The sequence below is a fragment of the Molossus molossus genome, unplaced genomic scaffold (assembly GCF_014108415.1).
Source record: "Molossus molossus isolate mMolMol1 unplaced genomic scaffold, mMolMol1.p scaffold_m16_p_15, whole genome shotgun sequence".
NCBI lineage: Eukaryota > Metazoa > Chordata > Mammalia > Chiroptera > Molossidae > Molossus > Molossus molossus.
The window spans coordinates 14,828,886-14,853,419 of NW_023425350.1; the positions used below are offsets into that span (position 1 = coordinate 14,828,886).

Here is a 24,534-nt window from a genome sequence, read left to right on the forward strand (position 1 = left end):
CATTTTGTCATCTGGCCACAGCGTGGTGGCGGGAGGCTGGCACTGAGGACTGTGGTCTGGCTGCCCCTGGGGCCCTGCCCAACATTCAAACACCACAGTTAAAGATGCATTTTCAAATGTTAATCATTAATGGTAATGTTAATTTATCATAGTTTCACGGAACACTCTGTAATGGAAATGGCTTCGGGAGAGGGTGATGGAGAAGACTGAGAAGAGGAAAGAAGTGGGGCAGCATGGGAAGAGCGATCAGTCTCCAAGCTATGTCTATCTTCCCGACTTGGGGAAGGTTCTTGAGCTGCAGGAGGAAGTTGTATTGTCCCAGCTCAGTTTGAGAGAGAGAGAGTGTTTACACAGGCGCACATGCCCATGTACAGCACTGTGGAATATGTGGGGGCAGCATCTGATCTATATGTAAGCTCCCGCCCCAAAGCCTCATCCCTCGAAATGCTCCTCCATGGCCTGGCACCGTGAACAGGTGCTCGTCTGCAGGCATCGCCCTTGCATAGGGCCCTGTGCCTGACCCCAAGCAAAGGATGTGAAGCGAGGAAGGTAAATGTTCTGGACTGTGGGGAAGCAGTGGGAGAGGCCGACCCCAGGGAAGGGTGAGGTCCTGCACTCTACGGGAGGGACGTTTTTGTTTCCAGCTTGGGTTTGGCTTCTTACAAGACACCTGGCCTGGTTCCCAGGTCATCTCAGCCTGACCTGGAGGCTGTGCTCACGAGTTTCCCCCCTTGCTGTTCCAGGTGTGTGTGGCTGCTGTGGCGCCCTACGCCCCAGGTACAAAAGGCTGGTTGACAACATCTTCCCTGAGGACCCCGAGGTGCGTCACTTCTCCAGTGGGCACTGTGCTTCTCTCCGTCTCAGCCGGTCCAGGGCTCAGAGGGGTGCGGCCAGGGAAGGCAGGCCTCCAGGGCCCTCGTCCGGGCCCCCTCGGAGAAGCCCTTGGGGCCCTGAAGCCGAGGGGGTTAGAGCTCTCTGAAGTCGGCATGTGCAGCGGGCCCTGGAAGTGCGTTTTGGCCATTGCTGAACAACATCTCACTCGTCTTTCTCCCTCGCATCTCTCTGGGTGATGGTTCCTTGAGCAGCTAACTCTCTTGATGGCACTATTTCCTGCTGTTTAGTGTGAGCACTCCCTTTCTTGGGTTGTGTCTTCTCCCCAGCTCCCTCTGGTATCTGTCAGACGTCTGGATGTGCGCAGCAGGGCGCCTGGCTTCTTGGCTTCCAGACTGCCACTTCACCAGCAGGCTGCATCACACGCTGGGTGGCTGCAGGAATGTCAGAATCTGATGTACTTGACTTGCTCTCTGGGAATCAGTGGCCTCTTCGTGATGGGCAGTGGGTGTAGGGGGGACATTTCCAGCACCCTCTGGAGAAGGTCCTATGAGTTACAGAGCCACCTCCTTCCTCCTGTTCATTTCTTGGTTCTGGATAGCCAACACGTTTACTTCCAAGTCACTGTCAATGAAGCCTTCATACGCACACATGCACACATGCATATATGTGCTTTCATGTATATACACACATTTGTATACACCCATATATACACACATGTACACACACACATATATACACACACACACACATACATTCATATCACTTACTAGTTTTAGTTATAGCTAACACACTTTGGGCTAAGTTGTGAGTTCCTGGAGGGCAAGAACTATATATATATATTATCCTCACCCGAGGACATTTTTCCATTTTTTTGTTCAGGTAGAGTGGGAGGGAGAGAGAGGAACAGAGAGAGAGAAAGAAACATCGATGTGAAAGGAACACATCGAGTAGCTGCCACCCGCACGACTGACCAGAGCCGGGGACAAACTGCAACCGAGGTATATGCCCTTAGCGGGAACTGAACCCGGGTCTCTCAGGACCGCAGGCCGACGCTTTAACCGCTGAGCCAAACCGGCCAGGGCAAGAACTACATTTTAATCATCTTTATATCCCTGAAATTTGTATGTCGTCTGTCACATACATAATGACACTCTGCCAAATGTTGATTAAATTGAATTAATACTGACCTTGAGACTTGAACTCTTCTGGCCACGGCAGGACCGCAGTGAGCAGGAACACCTGTCTTTTGCAGGATGGCCTGGTGAAGACCAACATGGAGAAGCTAACCTTCTACGCCCTCTCAGCTCCAGAGAAGCTGGATCGGATCGGCGCCTATCTCTCCGAGAGGCTCATCCGTGATGTGGGTCGTCATCGATATGGGTAAGTCGTTTGGAAAAGTGAAAAATATTTTTAGAGTAAAACATAGAGTCCTTTTACGAAAATGATAGTGGACTGAATGATTGTTCACCCCTACCCCCAGCCCACCTGCCCACCTGCTCTCTACCTATGAGCTGGTCTTTGTTTTACCTTTTATTTCCACCATACCTTTCTCCTGGTGCAAACTTTTACTCTCTTTTATTCCAGATTATGTCAGTAGCCTTGGAAATATCTCCCTGCTTCCTATCTTTTCTGTTCTGGTCCTTCCATTAATATTGATGGCTATGGCCCTGGCTAGTTTGGCTCAGTGGTAGAGCATCAGCCCATGGATCAATGAGTCCCAGGTTTGATTCCAGCCAAGGGCATGTGCCTCGGTTCTGGTTCGTCCCCGGCCCTGGTTGGGGTTGTGCAGGAGGCAACCAGTTGATGCGTCCCTCTCACGTCGATGTTTCTCTCTCTCTCCCTTTCTCTCTACCTGAAGATAAATGGAAAAATATCCTCAGGTGAGGATTAAAAATGTAATAATAATAAAATTAATACTGCTGGCTTTGATCTTCAAAACACAGATCTGAAGCTACACTCTTCTAGCTCCTTTAGAATAAAATCCACGCTCCTCAGTTTGACCTCTAGAGTCTTCCCAGCCTGCCCCTAACTCACCATTTCACCCAGCCCCGCCCACCACACATGCCACGCCTGCTCTAGACCCACTCCAGATGGACTGGCTGTCAGTCCCCCTGGCTCTCTGCCTCCCCCTCACCCCCTCCATGGGCCCCACCACTGCCCAGCTGCACCGCCTCCCTCCAAGGCCTGGTGAGGAAGACGGAAAGAGAACAGAGGGAAAAGCTTTGTGTTGCTCTGACAGCATGTGGAGTCCACACCTCTGCAGGACCCCCCAGCACCTCTGAATCAAGCTGTCCCTGGTATAAAAGTGAGACCAAAAACTATTCATTTCTATGACCATTTTAAATAATAAAATTAAGTCACACACTCAAGAAAAAGGGCACGAATATCAACAGTGTCTATGCCGATTATATAAATCGCCTTGATATATAGCAAGCAGGTTCACGCACGTAAAGATGACTTTATCCTCGATTGAACCCAAAACCAGCATGCGAGCAATAACATTAAACTTTAACGCAAATTTGCCTGCCCTGTGCCGTTCTCTTGGTAAGAGTGTTCTGTGGCAGCAGAGCCGCTTAGAGTCATCCCACTGCCCTCAGAACTGCAACTCAAAGTCGGCATCATCCTGCTAAAAGTGGCCATTGCAGCATCTAAGTATTTAAAGCCTTGAAAGCCTCCCTGGGGGCTCTGGTCATAAATATTTAGAGAAAAAAAAAATCTGGTGGAGCCCATCTCTCTCCTCCCCCTCCCGGCTTTCTCTCCCCAGTGCCTCACTCCTCATCACCTTCCTCGGCCCTGATGGTTTGGAAGAGCAGAATCTTTGCATACGGAAAGGGCGGGCTCCCTGCCGTCATGCAGGTGTCCGTATTTATGGTTTGACCATAAGGGGCATGAACCTTGGATGTTGGACCCAGTGGCAAAACCACCCTCTTCTGCTCCATTGCCTCCCTGCAGCATCGCCCCTTCCACTTGTGTGTGAACTGTGTGCTCATGTGTGTTTAGCATCAGCATCAATAACCAGATGTGGGCAGACAGAGCATAAGGTGTGAATTTCAAGGTATTTTTTACTGGCATGGACTGTGATGGGCAGTGAATGTGCAGAGCAGCACAAAGCAAGAGTTCCTCATATTTTTCTCCTTCCTCTTTGTGTATTTCTGATCCAGTGCAGCCCGACTGCTAGCACACCCCTAGAAACTGGAGAGCGAGGCAGGTAACAGCAGTGCTGCGTGAGACGCAGGGTCAGTTGACAATGACCACAGAGTGTTGGCCATGTGCAGACAGACACCAAATTACATGCTGCCAAGTTCCCCAGTGCCTGGAGCCCTGGAGGATGGGGATGCTTACACCAAAAGGAATGGGCTGCTCCCTGAGGAGCCTGGCCGCAGAGCTGACCTGGTGGAGCTCCTGAAAGATTCGTGTTCTCCAGAAGGACCCTGAACTTGGTTGGAGGATGGGGCTGACGTTTCAGAGATACCACAGATTCCTACTAGACGAGGATGTTCATCCTTCCTGCCATTGGCTGAGGTCAACCACTACTTCTGGGCCCCTAAAACCCAGGAGGTCTGTCCAGGAGTGGGGCTGACCAAACCCATTCACACAGCCCAGAAGTTCTTTGTCAAGGGCACTGCTCTTTGAGTGATTCCTGGGCAATGACTGGCTTTGCTGAAGCTGCCCCCCTTCTCCTGCCTGCTGGCCCTCATCTCCGACTCTGGATCTGTCTTTCCTCTCCAACTAAGTCTGATCCCAGATTTGGTATGCTTCTTCTTTCCTGGAGGCTCAGCACCTCCCCAGCTCCTGGGCCCACTCCTGACTGAACACAGGGTGTTCAAATAGAACCAGCTGAAATGCAACACAAGGCACTTTTTGCCTCACTCCTACACACCAGAGCTTTTGTGTATTTTCCTCAGTTGTTATAACTCACCTTCAGCCTCGAGCCTTGACCCTAAGTTCCTGTTGTTACAACTGGTGTCCCCTCCAGGACTTGGTTGTTGCCCATGAACCCCACTTTATCCCAGATTCCTTGGGTCCTGCTGGGTCCTCCTCACCTGCTGGGAAGCCCTGCGAGTACATCCAGGCCCTTGATTGTCATCTGCTGCTGTGGTCTGTCACCTGTTCTTGCCTTCTCCCTTGGGCCTTGCAGTGGACTAGTCCTCACCACCTCCTTCCTGCCCCATTCTGTTCCAAGTACCCAGTTAGGTCAGTTCTGTTTCCCAGACCTGTTGCAACACAGGATGCCTTCCAGGCCCAGATCAGATCTCTGCTAAGACCAACCTGTCTGACCCTAGTCCTCTTTGGAAGGTATCACCCTAAGAAGCCTGTGCTCTATTCCCTTTGCGAGTGTAGGGCATACCTTGGTAAGTTATGGCAAGAAAGGACCAAGGCAGCAAGCACTGGACTAGGGAGTTCTGGTCCCATTGACTTCTAATCTAAGATACTTTGAAAAGTTTAAGTTCATAATCACAATCCTTCCATCCTTACAGTTAGGATCAAAGATGGGGAATGAAGAATAATGTGTTCACAGAACTAGGCCTTAATCTTCATTACTTTCAGTTTCATTTCTACCATAATTTTGACTTTCCCTCAAAATTTCCATTCCTGGTCATTGCCGTTTTGTTTGTGTTTTTTTTTAGCCAAGGATGGTTTTTCCTTATCAGGATTTTTTCTGGAATTTTATTTTTTTTTTACAGGAAAAGGAAAAGCAACAATCTAAGCTTTAGGCTTTGGAAGGCCTTCTAGTTTCTTCTATTGCCAACCCCACTCCACCCCTTCCTTTTCCTCATTTAAACTCTATTAAATAATGGTGCAACCCTTCACACAGAAGAACGCTGGGGTGATTCATCAGAGACAAGAAGTTTATGCTGCCTGCCCCCGTTCTCACCTGACATGTTTGATTAGCCAAATGTGTCCTGGTTTGTCTGCAGGGAAAGGCTGTCCCCTTTGGAAGGGCCCCAGCCCTGCAAGGTTCAGTCTGCTTCACTGGCCCGCACAGTGGACCTGAAACATGCTGGAACGGGGCCCGAAAGGCACAGCAGGTTTCCTGGGCTGTGACTGTGATGGCCTCTGAAGGTCAAGGCTGTAATGAGAAGGCAAGGCTGCAGTGAGCCAGGAATGGCCAGCCCCCGGAGCAGGGAAGAATGGTGACTTTGTTCACTGAAGGAGCTCAAAGACCCAGCGCTGCCTTTGTATGTCAAAGATACTCTGTAGATAAGACCGTGACCTGATCCATTTGTGAATGTGCCCAGAGATGACTATTTCATAATATTTTATAATATTTTATTCTAATGATATTAAATATAATTTAATAAGTTGACAGTTCACATAGATAAAAGAAATATACACTTTATAGGAGTGGACAGGAACATTTCAGAGTAGAGAAGCTGTGTTTCTATGGTTGCTCAGTGTAGAAGTTAACTCAAGGTTACCTAAGAAATGGTTTCTGATGTCTCCAAAAAAAAATAGAAGTTGCCATGACTGCTGTTGTTTTATATGGTTAGATTTGCAAAGCCGACTCATGTGCAAGACAGCTTCGACACACAAGAGATGAAATTAAGTGGCTGCCACAAAATATATTGTAGAGCCTTGTGTTATAGTCAGTTCCTATCAATATACCAATGTCATTCTTCTCAGAGCTAGAACAAATAATCCCAAATTTTATATGGAACCACAGAAGACCCCGAATAGCCAAAGCAACCTTGAGAAAAAATAACATAATTTGCCCTGGCCAGTTTGGCTCAGCAGTTAGAGTGTCGGCCTGCAATCCAGAGAGACCCAGGTTCGGTTCCCGCTAAGGGTGCAAACCTCGGTTGCAGTTTGTCCCCAGCCCTGGTTGGTCGTGCAGGTGGCAGCCACTCAATGCGTCCCTTTCATGTTGATGTTTCTCTCTCTCTCTCTCTCTCTCTCTCTCTTTCCCTCCCACTCTATCTGAACAAAAAAATGGAAAAATGTCCTCGGGTGAGGATTTAAAAAAAAAGAACATAATTGGAAGTATCACACTCCTTGATCTCAAACTATATTACAAAGCTATAATAATCAAAACAGGATGGTACTGGCACAGAAACAGACACATAAACCAATGGAATAGAATAGAGAACTCAGAAATAAATCCTTGCTTATATAGTCAACTAATCTATGACAAAGGAGGTAAAAATATACAGTGGAATAGCAATAGTCTCTTCAACAAGTGGTGTTGGGAAAACTGGAGAGATACATGCAGAAAAATAAAATTGGACCACTTTTCCACCATATACAAAAATAAACTCAAAATGGTTTAACGATTCAATTGTAAGCCCTGAAACTATAATACTCCTAGAAGAAAACATAGGAAGTAAACTTTATCTGACATCAGTCTGAGTAATATCTTTTTGGTAATATCTTTTCAAGCAAGGGAAACAAAAGAAAAATAAATAAATGGGACTATATCAAACTAAAAACCTTCTGCATAGCAAAGGAAAACTTGAACAAAACAAAAAACAAACTACTGAATGGGACAATATATTTGCAAATGATATATTCTGATAGGAGTTGATATCCAAAATATATAAGAAACTCATACAATACAATAAAAAAACAAAATCTGATTTTAGAAATAGGCAGAAGACATGAGAAAACATTTCTCCAGAGAAGAAATACAGATGGCCAAAAGACATGAAAAGATGCTCAGCATCACTAATCTTCAGGAAAATGCAAATCAAAATCACAATGAGCTATCTATCACCTCACACCAGTCAGAATGCCTATTATAAAAAAGTCAACTTTTTTATAATAGTTGGCAAATAATGTATTGGCAAAGATGTGGAGAAAAGGGAACCCTTCTGCACTGTTGGAACTGCAGATTGGTTTAGCCCCTGTGAAAAACAGTCTGGAGATTCCTCAAAAAACCTAAAAATAGATATACCATATGACCCAGCAATTCCACTTCTGGGTATTTATCCAAAGAAAACAAGAACACTAATTCAAAAAGAAATATGCACCCCTTTGTTCATTGCAGCACTATTTACAATAGCCAAAATATGGAAGCAACCTAAGTGTCCATTGATAGAGGAGTGGATAAAGAAGATGTGATATCACACACACACACACACACACACACACACACACAGGAATATTATGCAGCAATAAAAAAAGGATGAAATCTTGCCATTTGTGACAACATGGATGGATCTAGAGAGTATTATGCTAATGAAATAAGTCAGGCAGAGAAAAACAAATACCATATGGTTTCACTTATATGTGGAATCTAAAAACAAAACAAAAGCCGACTCATAGAATGAGACTAAAGGGATGGTTACCTGAAGAGAGAAGGGTGAGGGTGGGTAAAAGAGGGAAGGAGAATATATATAATCAATAATATTGTGATAAGTTTACACAGTGACAGATGATGACTAGAATTAGCAAGGTGATCACATTGTAAGGTATAAAAATGTCAAACCACTATATTGTACACCTGAAACTAATATAACCAATATAAGATTGTATATACCAACTGTACTGAAATTTAAAAATAAATTTAATAAAAAAGTCAACTGACCAAAAAAAAAAAACTAAAAGAAATAAAAAAAGAAGACAAAGACTAGCTAACCAAGGATTTGTAAATACTTGTCTAACAGTCAAAGATGGATACAATTTGGATCACATACAGAACAAATCTTTGAATGCACCCTTTATTATTTGTACAGCAGCTGAGGCTGACTTTAGAGAGTCAGGCAGCTTTAGCACGTCAGAAGCCCATGGTGACAGCTTCACCACAATCTCTAAGGGGACTCTTTTGCTACTTGCTCTTGACTTAGAGACATTATCCTGGCTCCTTAGCGCCTCAGTTAGGTTTGGGGGTTCTCCGTTCACTTTCCTTCCCCTGCATTTTCTTTGATGGGCAAGTACTTTTCTATTCCACGTGGTTTGGCTCTACAGGTAGAAGGCTCACCAGCCTGCAATGGGCACATGAGCCCAGTTCTGAGTCCATGAAGCCTTGCGAGGGTCTCTCCTCTGGCAGGATAGAATCGCTTCAGCTCTTATTCTTCTCTTTCCTGTGAAGTCAGACCCTTGGTTTGCTTCGGATTGCCTAGGACTCACATTTACTTGCACCTTCAAGTTGCCAAAGCACTCCTAACCGTAATGATCAGATACTCATGGTATTTAGGGTACAGAGAGACTCGAAACTACAGTGGCTCCGGCAATGTGGAAGTGGTTTTTCTCTCACGTAACAGTCCAGACTGGGTCCGTGGGCTCTGCGCCATGAGGTCAGCCAGGGACTTTCGCTCTGGGTGTTCAGCTGTTGCCAGTAGGAAGAGGGAAAGAGAGGACATGGAGGACAATCCTATCTTTTAATCAATTGATGCTGACATTGCTCACCTCACTTCCCCTCATTTCAATGGCGACATTTTAGCCATATGGCCTCAACTAGCAACATGAGAGGCTGGGAAGAGTTCCTAGTGAGCAACCACACACTCAGTTGAAATTCTGAATCAGCCCTGGCTGGTTTGGCTCAGCAGTTAGAGCATCAACCTGTGGCCCAGAGAGACCCGGGTTCGGTTCCCGCTAAGGGCACGTACCTCGGTTGCAGTTTGTCCCAGGCCCTTGTTGGTTGTGCTGGTGGCAGCCACTTGATGTGTCCCTTTTACGTCGATGTTTCTCTCTCTCTCTTCCTCTCTCTCCCTCCCACACTATCTGAACAAAAAATGGAAAAATGTCCTCGAGTGAGGATAAAAAAAAAAAAGAAATTCTAAATCACTATGGCCAAGGGGGAAAAGAGATTCCAGGGGTGACATCTAGAATTCTGGCCCAGAAACCTAACTTATTAAAGATAATTATAAAGATTTAAATTATTTAAAAAAATAAGTTTTGACACATTTGCAGTAGCTTCCTCATTAGAAGTTAAAAGATAGCCTTTTTAAAAAAAAAGGTCTACCTTGTTTTCTTTGGAATGCAAATGGTTTGTGAGTAGGAGGAGTACCATTTACCTTGCCTGACCATATGCTCAGGGGTTTTGTATTTTTTTGGCGGGGGGGTTGTTAATCCTCACCTGGGAGTATTTCTTCATTGATGTTTAGATAAAGTGGAAGGGAGGGAGAGAGAGAAAGTGCGCAAGACATTGATATGAAAGAGACACATGGATTAGTTGCCTTCTACATGACCCTGGCCAGGACTGGGGATCAAACCTGCAACCCCAGTACATGTCCTTGACCGGGAATGGAACCTGCAACCTTTTGGTTCGAGCACCAACGCTCTAACTGCTGAGCCAAACCAGCCAGGGCCTTGTGCTTGTTTTACTGCTGTCAAGGAACAAATGTTGGGGTGAGCTTAGACATGCACTCCTGATTCTCAGGAGGAATTTGATTCTTGGCACTTTTCTTGGGATTTAAGAAGCATTGAAGGAGAAGATGACCACCGTGATACTGGTGATCGTCCTGTGAAGGCACTGACAACTTGTAGAGGGACCTCATTACCTGGGTGCTGCCCAAGAAGTCGCTATGGCTGTCAGGCAGCGCAGGGGACTGGGCGAGGCTGGTGATGGCTCTGGTCTGTCCGCAGGTACGTGTGCATCGCCATGGAGGCGCTGGACCAGCTGCTCATGGCCTGCCACTGCCAGAGCATCAACCTCTTTGTGGAGAGCTTCCTCAAGATGGTGGCCAAGCTGCTGGAGTCGGAGAAGCCCAACCTGCAGATCCTGGGCACCAACTCGGTAAGGAGCTGCCCACGGGCTCTGGAGGTGCAAGTGGGGGGCGGAGGAGGGTGAAACCTCTGGGTCAGGGTCATGATCCATTCCTATTTGGTTTCTGACCCTAAGTACAACTCAGTGCTTGTCTTCGCATTCCCCTTGCTATGAATAAAGGTATATTTAGGTTTTTTTTTATTTGAATATAAATACAATTTATATATTATAATATATATAAATATATCATAAATAAAATACATTTTAAAAAATAAAATTCATCATATTAAAGCATATGATTCAGTGGTTACAGTCTCTTTACAAGGCTGGGCAACCATCACTATTATCCTAATGTATTTATCTTTAGACTGATGATCTTCAAACTTTTTTTAGCAATAGATTTGCTCCTTAAATAATTTTAAGTGGGGCCCTAAGAGACATAAAAATAGATGAAAAGGGATGGGAGGGGTGCTTGGCACCCTCACAGCCTGGCCCCTGGCATCACGGGACATCCCTTGAACCTAGTCCAGGTTATGCCTCTTTCAAAACTAGAATAAACTGACGACATCCACAGGACAGAGGCGCCAACAAGTGGAAAGATCATGGGGAAGCAGGAATCAGGGCTCCTGACTTCGTTCTACCTGTACCTAGCTGGGTGACCTCGAGCGAGTTGTCTTCTATGTGCCTCCGTCTTTTTCTTTTATCCTCACCCGAGGATATTTTTCTATTTTATCTTCATATAGAGTGGGAGGGAGGGAAGGAGAGAGAGAGAGAAAGAAAGAGAGAGAGAGAGAGAGAGGGAGAAACATTCACATCAACAACATCTTGTGTCGAGAAACATCAACACAAGAGAGGCACATCGACTGGTGCCTCCTGCACGACCCTGACCAGGGCCGGGGATGAACCACAACTGAGGTACATGCCCTTAACCGGAATCAAACCCACAACTCATTGGTCCACAGGCCATGGTTCTAACCACTGAGCCAAACCGGCCAGGGCGGCCTCCGTCTTTTCATAGATACCACGAGCAGGTGGAATTGCCACGCTCTCTAATGCTGCTCTCAGTACAGTGCCTGCTGTCATGAGAGGTTATGGTTCTGGGAGAGAAGAGCTGGCACATGTGTCAAGAACACCCAGCATCATGTGTGTCTGTACATACTTGAATATTCTCGTTGCTTTCTTTCTTCTCTTGCCCTCTCTTCTGTTCCCTCTTCAGGGCATACTTTCAGCTCCAGGTCTCCAGGCAGCCTGGTGTTAAAAACTCTGATATGCCCAACTGGTGTGGCTCTATTGATTGAGCGTTGTCCCATGCACCAAAGGGTTGCTGGTTTGATTCCTGGTCAGGGCACTTGCCTGTGTTGCAGGCTTAATCCCCCAGTAGGGGGCGTGCAGGAGGCAGCGACTGATGTAGTGCGCTCTCTCTCTAAAATCAATAAAAACATGTTTTTTAAAAGTTCTTCTGTGTAACTGTTTTATAGATATCACACAAAACAACGTTTAAGGGTTGCCCTCTTAGCATTCCCCTCCTGCCTTTTCTGAATTTTTATTGCGCGGGTCACAGCTGTTTTCCTGTTCTACGTAAATTGATTTAACCAGAAAATAGTCTTCCAACTTTACTTTTTTTTTTAACCAAAAGTCACAACCTATGCCCTTCTCTTTCCTCTCCCTGTGAGCCAGCTGCCTTTGACAAATCGCATGTACAGTAGCTGAGGGTGAAGTCTTTTGTCAGGTTGCCCTGGCAACAGCTTCAGATACTGTTTCCCTCGTCCTGTTTCAGATAACTATAGTCTAGAAGAGAACTCTGAATGGAAAATAAACCAGTCATCCTGAGGGCGTGTCCCCATGGGAGACACAGAAACAGGTGGCCACCAGCTCTTGCTTTCCTCACAGCAAGTCCCAGCCCCGGGTGGGCGTTTTGTTAGTTACAACCTTGAACATTCAGGGCCCCGCGAATTCCTAGATTCTCCATCACAATGAATCATTTCCTCAGCAAGATGCGAGTCAACTAATGATCAGGTAAGGAAAAGCAGCTATGAGTAAATTAAGTCAAATCATTGTGATAGACTCAAGGTCCAGCTTCGGAGGCAGCCTTTGCTAGTGTCTCTCTTCCGGATGCGCTTTCCAGCTCTCTAAGCCTGGAAGCTTCTCGAGCATTCCCAAGAAGAGCATTCTTTTTCTTCTCGTCATTTTGGAACTGCCAGCATGCTAGTGCTTGATACAATCATAGTGAGTCGAGCCCAGGCGTTTCAACTGGTTTTTGTGGGGATTTGAGGCTTTGTGGGGGCCGGGGCAGGGTGCAGGAGCAGGAACAGAAGGACTCTGGGAAGCTTGTAACTTTTCATTGGGATAAAGGGTTTTGCCACCAGAAAGCTGACAGAAAAACAAGGAAGGAGGGAAAAAGGAAGGAAGGAAGGAAGGAAGGAAGGAAGGAAGGAAGGAAGGAAGGAAGGAAGGAAGGAAGGAAGGAAGGAGAGAGGGAGGGAGGAAGGAGAGAGGGAAAAAGGAGAAAAGAAAAGGAAAAAGAAAGGAAAGGAAAACTAGAGCTCATCTACCACCCCCATTTTGCTGGATTTTTCTGCCCGGAAATGGGGGCCCAGAGAAGTGAAATAGTTCGCCCATGCTTGCACCAGCTGGAACTCTAGATTTAGATGGTGATTTATTCAGCCTCATGTTATGTGTTCTCTTCTCACTGGGCCCCACCCAGTGTGGGGTCCTCTCCCAGAGCCAGCCTTGGCACTGGCTGCCCTGCAGTCAGGCTCACCCTTAGTCACCTCTGCCTCCCGGTGGCTTTTCCCTCAGACCTGGTTTTACTGCCTGAATGGGCTTACAACAGATCTCATCCTTCTGCAGAGCATGTCTTCAGACACCCAACCCCTTCAAGGCCCCAAACCTGGCCAAGGACAGTCTCCTGCAGAGCTTTGGAAACTGACAGATTCCCAGGTCTCAGCCACACCTACTAATCAGTGTCTCTGGAAGGGGCACCTGGGAGTCTATGTTTTAGTTTCTCTTGTAGCACTAGCAGCAGATTTGGGGACCACTGACCACTGCAGTCTTAAATCTGTGCAAGGTTTCCTTCCTCCCTCCCTCCCTCCCTCCCTCCTTTCTTCCTCCTTTTCTCTCTTCTTCCTTCCTTCCTTCTTTCCTCTTTCCCTCCTTCCTCTCTCCTTCTTTCCTTCCTCCCTCCCTCCTTCCTTCCTTCCTTCTTTCCTTTCTTTCTATATCCATTATTTCTCTCTCCATGTCTCCACCCTTTCCCTCTCTGGTTCCTTCCCTGAGTCCAAACATAAGTTCAATTCTCTTCTAGTATAAAAATAAATAAACAAGAAAAAAACCAAAATTTTTATGTTCCACATAGCCACAAAATACCTTTAGCTCACCGGACAAAACATTGTGTTCCCTGATTTAAAAATATATATATTTAGTCCCAATTCAAATTTTTTCTGATAGTCCCCAAATTGTCTTTTATTACTATCTTTCAAATCAGGATTCAATAAAGATCATGCATTTACTTTGTTTTCTGTCTCTTATGTCTCTTAATTAGTCCCAATCCCTCTCCTGTCCCTCTTTGTTTCCCAGGACATTGACCTTTTGCGGAGATCAGGTCAGTGGCATTGTAGACTGCCCCACACTCTGGATTTGTCTGTTATTTCCTTGTGGTGTCATTCATTTTGCTCTCCTGTCTCCTGTACTTCCTACAAACTGGACTAGGATGTGACGATTTGGTTGGATGCAGTTAAAGACTTGGCCATATTACTTTGTGGGGGTGCTGAGTGTCACAACGGGAGCACCCATATCTGGTGTCCCCCTTTCGTGGATGCTGAGTGCAATCCCAGGGTAGAGTAGTGACTTGGGATCGCTCGGTGGGAAAGTACTTTTTTTTTTATCCTCACCCGAGGACACTTTTACATTTATCTTCAGACAGAGCGGGAGGGAGAGAGGAAGGAAGACAGAGAAACATCGACATGAGAGAGACACATCGAGTAGTTGCCACCCACACGACCCCAACTGGGGCCAGGGACAAACTGCAACTGAGGTACGTGCCCTTAGAGGGAACTTAACCTGGGACTCCCTGGACCGCAGGCCGATGCTCTAACCGCTGAACCAAACTGGCCAGGGCAGAAAGCACACCTTTGTCCTTGTAGTTAGAAATTTGTGAAACCATGCAAATAACCATCCCCCTTCATCTTTCAGCTGATGTTTGATCTTTGGTGGCATTTGTCCCTGTTGATTGTGCCTTCTTCATTGTCCCCTACCTTCCTGGCCCTGTCACTCTGGCTCGTCCCACCAGGCGCATCCTTCTTTGTTTCTGTGGTTGGCTGAATAATGGTCCCCAAGGATGTACACGTTCTAATCCCTGGAGCCTGTGAATATTACCTTCTGTGATGAAAAAGGATTTTACAGAGATGATCAAGTTAAGGATCTTGAGATGGGAGATCATCCTGGATTACCCAGGTGGCCAGAGTAAGCACAAGGGTCTTTCTAAGAGAGAGGCCAAAGGATCAGAGGCAGAGGTGACATGATGACGGAAGCAGAGGGACAGAGAGAGATCTGAAGATGCTCCTCTGCTGGTCTTGAAGGTGGAGGAAGGGGACCATGAACCAAAGGATGTAGGTGGCTTCTGGGAGCTAAAAAAGTTGAGAAAATGGATGCTTCTCTGGAGCCTCCAGAAGGAGCAGAATTAGTCTGACCTTCAGAACTGTAGGATGATAAATTTGCATTGTTTTAGGCCACTGAGTTGTGGTAATTTATTATAGCAGCAATAGGAAACGAATACAATTGCTTTCAATGATTCTCTTCTTCTGTGTGTCCCTGAAGTGCCCGTGGTCTCCACAGCTGGTCCTCCATTCTCCTCTCACTCTGCCTGCCACCCACAGACAATTCCATCATCTCTTGTGTTCCAAACTGTCGTCTGGAAACTAGAAGCCTACTGTCTCCAATACCAGTACAGAAATCAGCACTGCTGGGGACCAGCGGGCTGGAAGTGGGGTCCAGGTCAGATAGAACTGAGAGGCCCTTGAAATGGCTCAGGTCACAGGGTCAGCTCCAACAAATGACAGGGTCTTAGAGCAGAGGCAGCCGTGCTCCCCTAGCTCTGTGCTCCCCAGCGTGGGCCTCAGGGGCCAGCTCGTGGGGCTGCTCAGGGCCAGAGGGATCGTCTTCTCGGACAGCAAGGACTGGGCTTTCCCAGATCTTAAAACCACACTGGTTATGCAAGGAATCATGAAGGACAGAAGGCGTACTGAGGGTAGACAGAAGAGGATGTCCTAGGTCCCAGAATGACTCTGTCCTGGCTGCCGGTCAGGAGATTTGCAGGATGTGACCATAGCACAGAGGGCTGTTTCTCTGGCTTCAGTGAAAAGCTGTAAACAAGAACAGTTGGAGAACAGGGGCAGGGGGTGTTAAAGTCAAAGTCATGTGGTTTACAAGATCTGCTCTCCTGCTAGGATCGCTTCAGGGAAGCAAAGAGGCTGTCCCCATTTCTCCTTGTGCAGGTAAACAGTGCAGCCTGCAGCCCTGGGTCAGGGAGCCGGGGTTCGCTCTCGGCCCAGCATTTTAAACTGCGGTTCTGTTGTTGCCCACAGGAAGCTGGGGAGCTCAGAGAGCCCATCTGTAGAAGGAAGGGCCAACTTCGGCCTGAGAGGCTCAGCTAGTGCCAAAGGGAGACCAGCCAGCTCAGCTTCTGTTTTCCAGACCCAGGGGAGCTGGTTTTGCAATGTCAATATTTGGAGCGTCTCTCTCTTTATTGACCCAGGCCCTTAGTAACTCTCAGCTTTCACACAATGTGGCTGTTCATGTGATCTGCTCCAGCAGCTTGGCACCCTTCAGGGCGCACGAAGAGCTGAAACTTTGATCTTGAAAGAGTGGCCCTAGCAGTACCCATGGCCTTTGAGGTGTCACATGTTCAGGATTTTCAGTTCATTGCCATGGAGACCTTTCTCATCATTATAATATCTGTAAAAAAACAACTTTACTATTTCACAGTCTCATGCATTAGGCAAGTAGCATTTTCGTAAAAGCCATTTGTAAGGTATGAATTAGCAGTGGTAAGGATGAAACAGACGGAAAGTTTCTGCTTGTAAAAAAATAGTGACCTACTCTGGCCAGTGTGGCTCAGTTGGTTGGACAACATCCTGTGCACTGGAAGGTCGCCGGTTTGATTCCCAGTCAGGGCACATGCCAGGGTTGCAGGCTCAATCTCCAGTAGGGGGCGTGCAGGAGGCAGCCAGTTGATAGTTCACTCTCATGTCCATGTTTCTATCTCACTCACTCTCCCTTCCTCTCTCTAAAAAAAAAAATCAATAAAAATACATATTAAAAAAATAATAATGACCTACCCTTGCTGGGGTTCTCAGTGGTTAGAGCATTGGCCTGCAGACTGACGGGTTGCAGATTCAACTCCTGGTCAAGGGCATGTACCTGAGTGGCAGGTTCAATCCCTGGTCCCAGTCAGGGTCATGTGGCAGGCAACCAATTGATGTGTCTCTCTCACATCAATGTTTTTCTCTCTCTCACCCTCCCTCCCTCCCTTCTGCTCTCTCTTAAAAAAAAAAAAAAAAAAAATCAATGTAAAAAATATCCTTGGGTGAGGATTAACAACTAAAACAAAAACAGTGGCCAATGGCCTGGGCAAGTGGGCCCAGTGAAAACTCATGGAGTGTTGACTGCAAGCTGAAAATGCTTCGGGGGGGGCGGGGGGCTACACCTATTAACTGTGATGGGCTGGTCATAACAAAGCTGCTGCTCTTGGTGGCCCCATTTCATAGATGAGGGACTGAGACACAAGGGGAGCCCAGGTAATTTTCTCCAAATCGGCCTCCTAGTAAGTAGAGACGCTGGGACTCAGAAATGAAGTTTGGCTCCAGATGCCTTCTCATACTCATAACACTATACTGCCTGTTGAAGAGGGAGGAAGCGCCCTGGCCGGTTCGGCTCAGTGGTTGAAGCGTTGGCCCACAGACAGAGTCGCGGGCTCGATTCCAGTCAAGGACACAAACCTCGGTTGTGGTTTGATCCCCAGCCCTGGTCAGGGTGGTGTGGGAGGCAACCACTCTATCTTAAAATCAGTGGGAAGATACCCTCAGGTGAGGATTAAAAAGAGGCATGAAGGCCTTGCTCACCACAGAACCTCAGTCTCAACCCCGTCTCAGCCAGGTTTGGGCATATTTCCCAAGTGGATTCCACAGTGGGTGTGGTCCCTTGACCAGAGTCCCCGTGAAGCACCCTGATTTCACCCTCAGAACCACAAGCACCAAAGTTTCCATTTCGGCCTCCTCCTGTCAGCCCTGGGAGACTCAGGAAGAGCTTGGGGTGGGCTCTTTAGGAGCGGCCCCCAGGGACACTGCAGGCCAAGGCTCCCTGACCAGGTCACCTGGACTGGAGTGTCTGTCCTGCCATTTCTTCAGGCTCGAGAAGGGAAGCTCCTCCTATCAAGCTATCAAACGAAGGGTTTCTAAGGATGCTCAGAGATCCTGGTACCAAAAAAGTGCCTATTTTACTGGCTAGCCCTGGTGCCACCCATAGCATAGGAAGCAGGGCACACTCCGTCCGTACGGCAGCACGTGCATTCTCCTTGCCAGACTTCGGAACAGAGCAAGAGTCCTGCCAACCCTGTTCACTAAGTGACCTTCAGTCCCCGGATGGTGCTTCAGGGGCTCGGCCCCACCTTCCAGCTGCCCTGTGCTCTGTCATCACCCCCGCTCCCACCCTCCAGCGCCAGTCCTCTGAGGGGTGGCTGTGACCACTTTTCTTCTGAGCGTGCTGCTGGCATGGTCCACACTGCTTGTCCAGACTCCTCCTCTGTGACTGCCCGTCTAGGTCCGTGTTGGCGGCAAGGAAGGGACAAGGGTCACACTGCCCGGAGCGGATGGAACAGACCACAAGCCACCACTGTCACTGTGTCCACCAAAGCGCTGTGCCCGAGCACTCCTCAGTGCCAGGCGCTGTGCTGGTCATTCAACCCTGGCGACCACCCTATGGCATCAGTCCTGGTGTCCCCATGTTACAGATGAGGGAACAGTGGCCCCGAAGTTACACGGCATGTCCATGGTCGCACAGATGACAAGGTGCAGAGGGCGGCTGGTCACAGGCCCCGCCAATGGAGGGGGAGCGTAGTCTTTAAGTAGAAGAACCATTCTGTCAAAAAATCAAAATCTGAGGAGAAGACTCAAAAATAAGTTTCCGGGGGAAAGAGTACAGGAGAGCAAAGATCTAGGGACACAGAGGGTCACAGAAGTTATCAGCTGCGGTGCCTCGGTTGGAATAGATCCCGACGACCCCGTGGGCCCAGTCTAGAGAAAGGCCACTGTGGACTTAGAGAAAGAATCCTGGACGTGTTTTCTACCCTGCGTTACCTTCATGGCTGTCACCAAATTTTTCATTTTAAAAAATGAATTGTAATCTCGGTTCTAACCTCACGGCCAGGGGGTCCTAGTGGAAAGACTGAGCAGCCTGGACGGCACAGAAGCGAGCAGTGCCCAGGCCAGCCGCCCGACGGGCCAGTCCTGCTCATGGCTCCATGGCGCTTTGAGGAGGAGGCGAGTCAACATGGAACATGAAGGGGGAGTTGATGGCACACTCCGGAGATAGGGATCGATTCAGACACACGTCCGGGTGCAGAGGAAGCGAAGAGGACAGGCTGCCTGCCAGTGACCCTGCAGCATCCCTTCGGCCCATCAGCCCATCAGCCCATCCACCAGTTTCCTGGGCCTTTGCTAAAAGGTGACTCCCTGGGCCTTGTCCAGGACCGACGGCATGCCTGGGTTGGAGGCCCTGACTGCTGTACCGCAGTGTTTGGAAACGACTGCCCTCCCTCTCCCAGCTTCCTTGATGGGACCAAACTGAGGTCACCCAGCACGGCTTCATCCTCTGCTTGTTCTTGACAATGATCCACCTCCCTCACTGTGTGAGCGACTGTGCTGAGTCATGGTCGAGGCAGTGGCAGGACAGTGAGCAGGAATAGAAGGCAGGGGGTTTACAGGATAGAGCCCGGCTGCCCTGCCGTGGAGGCACAGGGGGTTGAGACCCAGGTCACGCCTGCAGGGTCCTGAGCAAGTTACTTAACATTTGTGGGTCTCAGTCTCTTTGTAAAATTAGAATAATAATAATAGCTCTCTACTTAGAGTCATTATAAGAAATAAAAGAGATGATGTATGTAAAATGCTTAAGGTAGTACCTGCTCTATATAAGTTTCTAAACTTTCATTGCTATCAGCCCATAAAGTCCCAAACCAGTGAACATGAAGGTTGGTCATTCATTCCCCTGACATGCATCTGAGTCCACGCTGACACTAAACGTTATGGGCAAAGTCTTGGTTGGACTGTTTCTCCCTTTTTATTAGTGGCCTCTTTTTTTTCAGTCTTGTTTTAATTATTCTCAAATGCATGCACTTTTGCAGACACACAAATAGTCAGTCTTATTTTAAGCTGCTTCATCATATGGGAAGTAAATAAAGTATAAGTGAAAAAAATTAAGATCTCGAGTGAATGAAGAGCAGGCTGCTCACTTTATACAAAAGTCACACCTCCTAGCAGAGTAGGCCTGCAGGTAGAGCTCCTGCAGCTGCATGTCCCCTCTGAGTAGACAGATGCCCTGCCCAAGTCAGGCTTCAGCTGTGGGGAGCGCAGCCTGGGAACATCCTGTTCATGGTTAAGAGCAGCAATGCACCCAAATTTAGCTTCAGACAAACTTAGCTTCAGCCTCCGTATCAGCCTAGGTCTGTGTTCTAGCCTTAGGGGGCTTATGAAGGTCATGGAGCCAAAGGCTGACTTCATTGTTGTTTCCAGAACTCCAGAACTTGTGTCTAATCAGTAATCTTGTGATCACATGGATTACACTACGCCTCTTCTGCACAACCACAGCAACAGTGCAAGCCATGTCATTCGGATTTATTGCTAATATCAGAATATTTGCTTGCAGGCCCTGGTCGGATGGCTCAGTTGGTTAAAGCATTCTCCCAATAGGCCAAGGTTGGAAGTTCAATCTCCAGTCAGGGCACATACAAGAAACAACCAATAAATGAATAAATAAGTGAAACAACAAATGGATGCCTCTCTCTCTCTCTCTCTCTCTCTCTCTCTCTCTCTCTCTCTCTCTTTTCCCTTTCTCTTTCTCTCTAAAATCAATTAATCAATCAATCAATAAAAATATTTGCTTGCAAATATATGTATGCATTTTAGATGTAACTTGGAAGGAAAGATTACCTTATCAGCTTTGTATGTTAAGATTGTATCAGCCAGCAGAAAATAAATGTATACCTGTATTGCAAGAACAAAATACTACAATAATTAATGATGTTTGTGGAAATTGCTAATTTTATGCATAAAAAAAACTTATTAACAACTTTTAAGTATTTAAATAGGAAAATAGATTGACAGTCAATACTGACCATTGTGAGAGCGAACTAACTAGCTACGTTTAGGAATAGTTACAATGTTGTATGTTTGGTCTGAGTCCCTGTCTCTGGCACAGAGCTTTAAAACCTTGGAAATGTCCTAAGTGATAAGCACCATAGAGGTGAAATAGGTGTCATGATTCATAAAAAGCCCCTTTCCACCACCACAGAGGTGCATGTTAGTGAGACGACTTTGGAGGAGACCCAACCATGTGATTAGAGGGTGGGAGATTTCAGTCCCTTGCCCCACAAGCTCCAGGGAGAGAAGAGAGGCTGAAGATTGAGTTTGGTCACCAGTGGCCAATGATTTAATCAATCATGCCTATGTGACAAGGCCTCCACAAAACCCAAAAGGTTGGGGTTTGGATAACCTCTGGGTTGGCGAACAGGTGGTGTTGTGGAGAGAGCGGCCTTCTTGGGGAGAGCGTGGAAGCTTCTCATCCCGTCCCATGTACCTTGCCCTCTGCATCTCTTTACCTGGCTATTCTTGAGTCATATCCTTTTATAATAAACTGGTACTCTAGTAAGATGTTTCTCCGAGTACTGTGAGCCACTCTAGCAAATTAATCAAACCCCAGGAGGGGGCTGTGAGAACCTTCCGTCAGCAGCTGGTCAGTCAAAAACACAGGTGACACCCTGAACTTGCCACTGGAGTCTGAAGGTGGGGGTAGTCTTATAGGACAACCCTTGACTGTGGGGTCTGATGTTGTCTCTGGATAAATAGTGTCATAACTGAGTTGAAGTCTAAGACACCCAGCTGGTGTCTGGAGCATTGTTTGTTGGTGCCATGGAAATCACACACACACACACACAGGAATTGGTACTAGGATCCTCTCAATCGTATATCCTTTTTGAACCCACAAAAATATTTGTAGCAGTTAAAAAACCACTGGCCGGCCCTGGCCAGTTTGGCTCAGCAGTTAGAGCGTCAGCCTGCAGTCCAGAGAGACTCGGGTTCGGTTCCCGCTAAGAGCACGTACCTCAGTTGCAGTTTGTCCCCGGCCCTGGTTGGTCATGCGGGTGGCAGCCACTCGATGTGTCCCTTTCACGTCGATGCTTCTCTCTTCCTCTCTCTCTCTCCCACTCTATCTGAACAAAAAATGGAAAAATGACCTCGAGTGAGGATTAAAAAACAACAACAACAACAAACCGCTGGCAGGTTTGGCTCAGCAGTTGGAGCGTCGGTCCTAAGACCAAAGAGTCGCAGGTTCGATTCTGGTCAAGGGCGCGTGCCTCGGTTGCGATTGGATCCCTGGACTTGACTGGGGTCATGTGGGAGGTGAACAATCAATGTTTCTCTCTCCCTCCCTCCCAACTTTCCTTCCACTCTATCTAAAAATCAGTGGAAAAGTATCCTTGGGTAAGGATTAAAAAACAAGTCAGAATAATGGAGAATATATTTTAAATCTAGTCTTTTTAGAGTTGTTTGCACTACTAAATTTATAACAACAAATAAAATAACCTATAAGAATTATATTTAACTTATTAGTAATTTAACTTCATTTAGTCTGTGGTCTTTGCTTCTCTGTGGCATCCGGTGGAAATTAAGGCCCTGTTTAGACTTGCAAATGTGCAGCATGGTGATGGCAGATGGCATCCAACAGCTGGGAGTGCTGAGCAAGATTTACTGACACGAAACGGCAAACTTACAAATGTACTCCCATTTTTAGCAATCAAATGTGATTACACTTTTTAATCAGATTTCAGATTTGTTCTTGTTTCCCGGGATGCACTGTGGAAGAGTGAGCGCCGTGTGTTTGGTGAGGGCGCTCAGTCTCCGTGTTACTGGTCCCAGCCTCCCAGCCTGTGTGTGTTCGGTGCCGCTCTGGATGTAACAGGAAGCCAGCATTTCAGAGTCCTGTTTTACTTTCTCTTCTCTAGCATCCTCTGCTCACCCCAGCAGAGAAGGGCCAAGTAGGGCCCTGGGTTCTGGTCTTGCTGTACAGACAGGAACTGTGAGCAGGATCTGGAACTTGGTGTACTCTGGGAAGCGGACCAGAGCCAGGTCCTGGGATGCATGGTTCCCCAGAGGTGGATGTCCCCTGGCTTTAATATGGCAGGGGGCCTGGGGATGCCAAGTTTCAGAGCGCAAAGGCGAGGAGCACAGCGGGTCACCTCTCCGTGCATTTCTCTCTCTCCTCCTGGATAGTTTGTGAAGTTTGCCAACATCGAGGAGGACACCCCATCCTATCATCGGAGCTATGACTTCTTTGTGTCCCGCTTCAGTGAGATGTGCCACTCCAGCCATGATGACTTGGAAATCAAGACTAAGTGAGTAGTGGAAGGCGAGGGGGGCGGGGCAGAGCATCGATGGGTCTCACAGTCCCAGCAGGGGCTGTGTGGTCCTACAGGTGCTTCCTCTGCTGTTACTGGGGAGGAAAGAGCACCTGGTGGACCTTACATGGGCAGGTGGGCAGTGCTGGGCTCCTGACACGTGTTCTAAAGGAACAGCCTCTGGGGCAGAAAACTGTGTGGATGTATGATAACGGCCCTGTGAGCCCAATTTGAGACCTGGTGGCAGACAGCACACACACACAGACACACCCATGCTCTTTGTTCAGAAGTGCACACATTTATACACCCAGAAACACATCCACTCACCATTATCCAGCAAAATACCTGCCCACCACCCAACTGGTATGGCTCAGTGGTTGAGCATCACCCCATGCACCAAGAGGCTGCCGGTGTGATTCCCATCAGGACACATGCCCAGGTTGTGGGCCCAATCCCTCCCCAGTGGGGGGCATGCAGGAGGTGGCCAGTCGATGTTCTCTTTCATTGACGTTTCTATCTCTCTCTCCCTCTCCCTTCCTCTCTCTCTAAAATCAATAAAGGGAAAAAAATTTTTTTAAAATATATACCTGTCCACCAATAAAAAACAAAGTCCTCACATTGGCCGATCCCACTGTCCTCCTGCCTTCAGCTCCTCCACTCTGCCCCCACTCATTCCCCTCCAGCCACGCAGGCCTCCTTGCTGCCCCAGGGCTTTGCAAAGTCTGTTCTTCCCAGAATGCCTCCTCCGTGGGTCTGCGTAGCTCACTCCTTCCCCACACCTGAGTCTTGGCTCAGAGGTCCTCTTGTCAAGGATACCTTCCTCAAACATGCCCCACACCCAGTCCCTTTCTCCCGTACCCTGCTCTGTTTTTCCCCCATGTACTCATCCTCCTCAAACTGTTTCATAATTTACTTCCTATGTTTCTTATTCATTGTCTGTCTCTCCCCACTAGAATGTAAGCTCTGTGAGGGCAGGATCATTGTTCTGGTCACTGTGCATCCCAAGCGCTGAAAACCCAGTGCCTGGCGAGCAAGAGGTTCTCAGTAACTATTTCTTGAGTACATGAATGAATGAATATATCTTGTAAATATCTTGAATCGCAGAATATATTGACATATACTCAAACGTGAAAATATACTTAACTCACAGACATATATGGACCAACATAGAAATAAAACCCTTCATATAAAAACACAAAGAAATGAAATGAACATGTGTGACATGGGTAGAAAAATCAGGACACATGCATCAGGCTGATGATATAGGCGTTTTGTAACAAGCTTGTCCTTGGGACTGTAGGGTCCAAAAGGATTAGAAGCAGGTCCCCACCTACGAAATGTAGTTTCAACTGGAGAGCTCTATGAAACTAGAGGATATGTTCAGAGAAAA

At 47.4% G+C, this 24,534-nt stretch overlaps 1 protein-coding gene across 1 annotated transcript in view; it reads left to right on the forward strand.

Moving 5' to 3' along the window:
• Positions 1 to 742: 742 nt before the first annotated feature.
• Positions 743 to 24,534, forward strand: part of EFR3B (EFR3 homolog B) — a 47,268-nt gene continuing 23,476 nt past the window's right edge. Inside the window, exons 1-4 of the mRNA XM_036263223.1 lie at positions 743 to 820; positions 2,087 to 2,214; positions 10,360 to 10,510; positions 23,020 to 23,141. Coding sequence (XP_036119116.1) covers positions 2,108 to 2,214; positions 10,360 to 10,510; positions 23,020 to 23,141 — 380 coding nt within the window. The 5' untranslated portion in view covers positions 743 to 820; positions 2,087 to 2,107. The remainder of the gene's footprint in view (positions 821 to 2,086; positions 2,215 to 10,359; positions 10,511 to 23,019; positions 23,142 to 24,534) is intronic.